This window comes from Mytilus galloprovincialis, chromosome 4 (assembly GCF_965363235.1).
Source record: "Mytilus galloprovincialis chromosome 4, xbMytGall1.hap1.1, whole genome shotgun sequence".
Classification (NCBI taxonomy): Eukaryota; Metazoa; Mollusca; class Bivalvia; order Mytilida; family Mytilidae; genus Mytilus; species Mytilus galloprovincialis.
Window position 1 is genome coordinate 86581947 of NC_134841.1, and position 6624 is coordinate 86588570.

At 32.7% G+C, this 6624-nt stretch overlaps 1 protein-coding gene across 1 annotated transcript in view; it reads right to left on the minus strand.

Moving 5' to 3' along the window:
• Nucleotides 1–6373, minus strand: part of LOC143073259 (uncharacterized) — a 43102-nt gene extending 36729 nt beyond the window's left edge. The window contains exons 1-3 of the mRNA XM_076248671.1: nucleotides 6254–6373; nucleotides 2800–2858; nucleotides 1083–1334 (exon numbers count right to left, since the gene is read on the minus strand). Of these exons, the coding sequence (XP_076104786.1) occupies nucleotides 1083–1333 (251 nt within the window). The 5' untranslated portion in view covers nucleotide 1334; nucleotides 2800–2858; nucleotides 6254–6373. The remainder of the gene's footprint in view (nucleotides 1–1082; nucleotides 1335–2799; nucleotides 2859–6253) is intronic.
• Nucleotides 6374–6624: the final 251 nt, after the last annotated feature.

The window sequence follows — 6624 nt, forward strand, 5'->3', positions numbered from 1 at the left end:
AAAACCAAAAGTATTCAGACAACGAACACGACGACGACGCCAACGTGATACCAATATACGACCAAAAATTTTTCAATTTTTGCGGTCGTATAAAAATCCAAGCAACTACTTGAAATGTTATTACAATATCAGAGATGAAGAAATCAGTTTGTCTGTTCTTCAGATTTTTAAGACAGTTTCTTTCTTTACATAATGTTTTCAAGAAAATATCTAAAAATATTAAAATTGTCTAAAGGGAAATAACTCTGATATTCAATCAATTGATAGTTTCTGTCATGGGACTGGTGTATGTTCTGATGGTCAGTTTTTAGGGGAAACTTTGAATTCCACTATAAGGAGTCATCATATTATATTGGTGGACATCAGTAGAAGGCAGAATCTATAAATTCTGAGCACAACAGCAGACAATGACAAATGTGAAGTGGTGGCTATAGATTATGGTTAAATTGAGATAAAAAGAGACAGCAATGAACAACCCATCCATATATTGGTATTTTCATAGGTGGTGGGGTATCTACAATTATGATAGGAGTCTAGGGTAGTCGGTGTAAGATTCTACGTATAAACACATTGATTCCAAAAAATTGAACGCCAATCAGTCAGTTTTTTCAAAGAAGGTTTGTACTCCCTTATTCTCAACTAGGATACATGTGTTGATGGGGTACACTATTTAAGACAGACATATTTTGAACTCTGTATTACTCAGATTTCATACTTTTGTCATTATGTGTTGATTAAGTTCTAAGAAGTAAGGAATATGGAAATCCTTTTAACTTTTAATCATATAAAAAATCTGAGTCTTCATAAACCCTCAAAATTAATAATTGATATAAAAGTATATTATGCAACACTTAGACATCCTGCAAAGATTATAAAGCTTTAAGACCATTAAGATGTGTATTAAGAAATTAGTTTAACTCCTACTGCAAGTTTCAATAAATAATAATAAAAAATTGACAAAAAAAGTGCAAAGAACTCATGTAAAAGTTGTCCATTAGGACTTAAACATAAATGTGTGCTACTTGTCCATTGGGACTTAAACATAAATATGTGCTACTTGTAGTAATGTTTCCTTTCCTTACTCTGCTATTCTACAGATACATTGGCAAGTACCAATAGTCATACATCTCCCTGCTGAATCTCTTGATATTTTTACTGCATATTCTGGTACACAAATCTTCTTAATGAAGACATTTATGATGTTCTTTAGGTCTGACAATATTAACTTTTCTGCCAGCTCATCTTTATTCAGGTTTTTGAGTTCTGCTTCAAATGTGAATTTGTTTTCAGCAGTACAATTAGCATAATCATACTTTTCTATCAACCTTTCCATTCTGAAATTAAAATAGAATTTTTAAAATTTGATGATTTATAAGTTTTCCTGTAATATGTTTTGAACTTTTTAATAAATCAAATTTTTACAGGTATAATAAGGGGCCCTCACTGGCGCTGAGTGGCCTATGAAGATCTATAGTATTCTAAGCCTGTCAGGTAACACTCTTTTCGTCACCTGTGAATATAATACCTATGCATTTTAAACCTCAGTTCAAAGGTTAAGGTCATCTCTCTTACAACTGGTCAGTTTTCTCTTGCACTGTTTATTCGGTAACATAAGTACTTTAGAGAACATTTGACAAGTCCTTTAGATGATTAAATATCAAACAAGTTTTATAAAGAAGATTCTAATTAATTTACATTTTATCTTCTTATTTAAAAGAAAACATGAATATTTCTTTTTCTACATTGCCTATAACTTAACTGTCATGAATGTATATGTTTGATATGAGTGAAATGGGTTTTTACTATTCAAAAGGTTTGTCTGTTACTAATTTGGTTAGAAACACAGAAATTGTTGCTATGTTGTCTATTGATTCCTATATGCACACTAAAATACTAAAACAGTACAATAACGCCATCAAATGAAAATATAATTAAAACTGATAGTAAAGTTGATTTACCCTTTTTATTCTAGAATCATAACTCCATCTTTTATAATAATCTAATTTGGTATATAGGATACAGGTGAAATTTAAAAGTGAAACTAAGCCTACCTTTAAAGTTCAAATAAATCGATTTCATATAAAATTCTGTCATGAATGAAGAAGCATACCAGATGATAACTTAATTGACTTGTATAAAATTAGAAATAACAGTACTTCAAAAGTTCAAGATTAACTTATGGTCTTCTTACCTTTATTGATGATTTAAAACCATCAATCTCCTTCAGTTATATGGTTAGTACACAGATTATCAGTACTTTACCTCTAAAATTTAATTTATTGCACAATAATAAGAAAAAATATTTTATTTCTAGTTCCGCAAATTCTTCTTTTACATTTTTCTAGTCCAATAAACTTTATCAATGAAAATGTTTTAACCAATAAAATCAAAGCTACACTTTACTTTTCAATTTTTTTGAAATTAATCTAAATCAATATTCTATAATAGTTGCAATGTCATCAATTTAAATATATATATACTTAAAAGCTGTTTATTTTCTCAGAGTCCATATCAACTTATATAATATTTTACTATTATCATGATTATTAGCTTAAAAAGTACATATTGGATTCATTTTATGATAAATATATGGTTTGTTTAACTTTTTGAAAATAATTGTGACAGACAAAATCAAAGGTCAATGGTCAATAGTCTTACCAACTTGGAAGAAAAAAGTTGATAACATTCTTTGTATCTGTTTCTTTTTCTCATAAGAAAGTTCACAGGCACTTGTGAGCTATTTATAATTGGCATTTCATTTATTAGCAATTATTACATTAAACAAATAACTGAACTTACAATGGATATATGCCTTTCTCTTATGGTTGTCGCCTGTCATCTGTTTCTTCATGTTCTTGCTGTGATACAAAAAAGTGATACAATTACAAATATCTGTGTTAAATACTAGATTGGCTTATTCACCATCATAAGACGATATATTTAGGCATTTCCATTGGCTATTCCTTAGGTCATTGATGGTTTTCAAAGGTTATAACAATGTAAATTTTGTTCATGGCAATGGACATACATGATTTTTTCAAAAATGAACAAAACACTCACACTTTTCAACTGACGATCTTATGTCTAATTTTATAACATTCTGAATTTATAGCTTGTCTCAAGCTTTGTTTCCATTCCTTTTAAATACATGTATACAATTCCTTGCTGCTATCAATTAGTACTGATGCAAAGAGTCTGCGCTTATACAACAGCCATCATGAGCTAAGAACCAATCTCAAAGGTAGGGGAGAGTTCTTGACATATAAATTTGAGTGTAAAGACGTCATGATACTATCAGGCCAGGATTTTATAATTTGTTGGTTTATGGATCCGCCAACCCAATTTTGCCAATTTCCAGAATAAAAATAAAATTGCCTTTTCATGCTTTTTTATTCCCGCAGACCCTAACAAATGAAATATCCCTAAAAAATAATTTAATTATTATTTTTTTTTTAAATGAAATGCATTAATCCCTTACAAAATCGACCGACCAACCCAACTTTTCCGGGGGGAAATCCGTAAACCAACAAATCAAAAAACCCTGGCCTCATTGATAGCTGGAAAATCTATATTAGGGGGGGGTTAGACCATTTTCGAAACGCCGGGATCGGCCGATTTTAGCAACGGGAAATCGGGATTGCCTTGTTTCAAGATCGGGAATTCGGGATAGAAAAACATTGGGATACGGGAAAGCCACGTTTTTAGCCACGGGAAATTGGGATTTAATTATTATGTTGAAATATAACGGGATTGACAAACAACTGTTCCTTGGACAGATAAAAGTGCCATTTTCATTATACTTCAATCAGAATCGCATTTAGAAACAGAGTAGATCCAGATCAGAGTATATATAAACCCCAAGGCGGACTGAGGTTACTTGGTCTTCTCCCGACTGGCATAAAAACGCTTGAGGAAGTTGGGCGTCCGTTTGGCTGTGCGAGATGTATCAAAGTTCGCAGTCACGTCGGTCAGAATGGGGACGTTAAATCGAATGCCTTGTGTAAAGAGAGTGCCACGCTCTTTGCACGTTAAGAACCCTTGCACCAACTCTTTGAGGCCTGTTGCAAGGCAAAATTTCTGTGCCTATCCAATCTACCCTCATTTTCCAGTGGCAGTCCAAATATCTCTGACCATCATTCCAAAGGGCCTCTATTATGACAAGACCTACATATTGTATTTATTGTGAACTTGTTCTCGTCCTGAATATGCATGAAGTATTTGCCACTGGACGTTAAGCAACCAACAATCAATCAAATCAATAAGAGTACAGTAAGTTTAGAGATAAGCTTTGAGCTCGGATCAGGTCTTCAATTATACCGTTAGTTAAACGATTTTGATTTAATTACACTATATAAACTTCCTGTAGCAGACGATGCATTTTTGAAAGTCATCATGACAGAAGATTTTCAAAATATATCAATTAGAACCCTTTTGTTGTTCCACAAAGACGAACATTCTTTGACCTTTCCTTAAGGAAAAAACAAACATTGTGCTTAAAAGGACAGCAAAAGCTTCAGTCACTGACTTAAACAAATTTAAAAAATATGTTATCAGGTTATCAATTATTTTGGAATTAATGAATCGGCCTGTGAAAAAAGGATGGGGAGAAATGTTCATACAAAGATAGGACGGCAATACAAAGATGACAAAGGAAAAGTAATAAACTTTTCCATTTATACACAGCATCAATGGGATCACGAGAAAACATTCCTTCAAACTGAAAGATCAAATTTGATAGGTGCATGTAGAAAATTATCTCTTTCTGTTATAGTACTAATAAGTATTCATTTAACATGTTTAATCAACTTGAAAATATCGTTTGAATTTTTATAAAAGTTGTATATATACAAAACATTATCCCCCTTTTTTTCCCTAAACGTGTGCATCCAGTTTCTTATCAAGCCAAATTCTTGTATTGACTTGAACTGAAATTTGGCCAATTTTCTGACTGGCTACTGAAGATTTATGTGAACAAAAATGCTTATATGCAGCTTGACATCACAGTAATATTGATAATACATATTCGGATTGGTTACGCTGAAAGACATTGAACATCAATCATATCCGAGACGTTTAAATCGTAAGCATTGAAACTTTAAACTTTTAAATTTTGAAACAAATTTATCGGGATCGGGATTTTTAACAAAATATGTCCGGGATTTCGGGATTTTCTGATATATAAACCGGGAAATCGGGATGAGACACCCTCTAGCCCCCCCTCATATTAATTGGTGTTTTTATTTTCCTATGAAATACAAATGTATATGCAGAGGATATCAAACCCCAGCCTGACATCTACATAGACATTAATCACATTGGATCATTCATATTGTCAGAGACATATAATACAATATGTCTCTGATCGTCTTACTATTGTCAAATAAAAACAGGGATTTGTATATATATCTATAATACTAAAATTACGAGGTCCAATTTGTCAGCCGTCATCACGTAAAAACGACGAATCAAAAAATTCAACTTTATATATAACTAATATAGTACAAAGGTGTAGATTAAAAATTACACCACTCCAGGCCCTTTTGTTTTCCACGTAATTAATATTGCCAATAATTAAGAAGTTCCGGCTCGAGTCCGATACCGACACCAATAGTATATTCACCTGTTACCGATTACCTTATCTGTACGTTCTGCATCTGACAGGCGCACCACCAAACGGTGTATTCAGGATTAATATGCTATATAGTATTACACGGGTCATAATCACAGGGTTGACACTACTTAATTGTCAAATTGTTACCTATTGTAGTATTTTAATCAGTTAGACTTTCTAAGATAACAATACGAATACTAAAAATCTGGACTAAAATAAGGCGTATAGGTACAGTTTTCAATTTGTTAGCGGGCATGACGTAAAACAGCGAATCAAAGAATTCAATATTTATAACTAATGATAGGACAATGCTGTTGATTAAAAAATACTCCATTCCAGGACCTTTTGTTTTCCAAATAATTAATATTATCAATAATTGATAAGTTCCATTTCGACGGTTCAAACAGAAAGATTTGAAAGCAGAGAAAACTGTGTATCTTATAATCAGCATGACTTTATCAGATGACAATACTAATACTAAAAGGCTTGCGCATAGTTATATACTTTAATTCAGTCACGGACCCGCGATATACGGGTGTGTTCTAGTAGTTTACTATTCAAATCAATAATCATTGATAAAAAAAATCAGAACATCAAAACAAGATGAACATTTTATGTTTCATTGACATCAGTCCTACTCACTGACATATTTCTTTTGTAAACTTGCCCCCTTCTATTTACATATTTGACATTCCTTAAGTGACCCATAGATACCAGCGGCACTTTGAGTGTGGAAACGTTATCCCGTTTGAAGTGATTTGTTTGAAGTACCATTCGAGAAAGGGGATGTCAACGATTAAGTGATGTCCAATATTTTACACGTGCAAACTATTCTCATTGGCGGATCCAGAAATTTTCATAAGTGGGGGCCCACTGACTGACCTAAGAGAGGACCCGCTCCAGTCACGCTTCAGTGATTCCCAATATAAGCAACCAAATTTTGTCCAAAAAAGGGGGGGGCAGGGTAATCTGCCTCTGATTCTAGTCTCTACTCTACCATATAGTCACAGGCA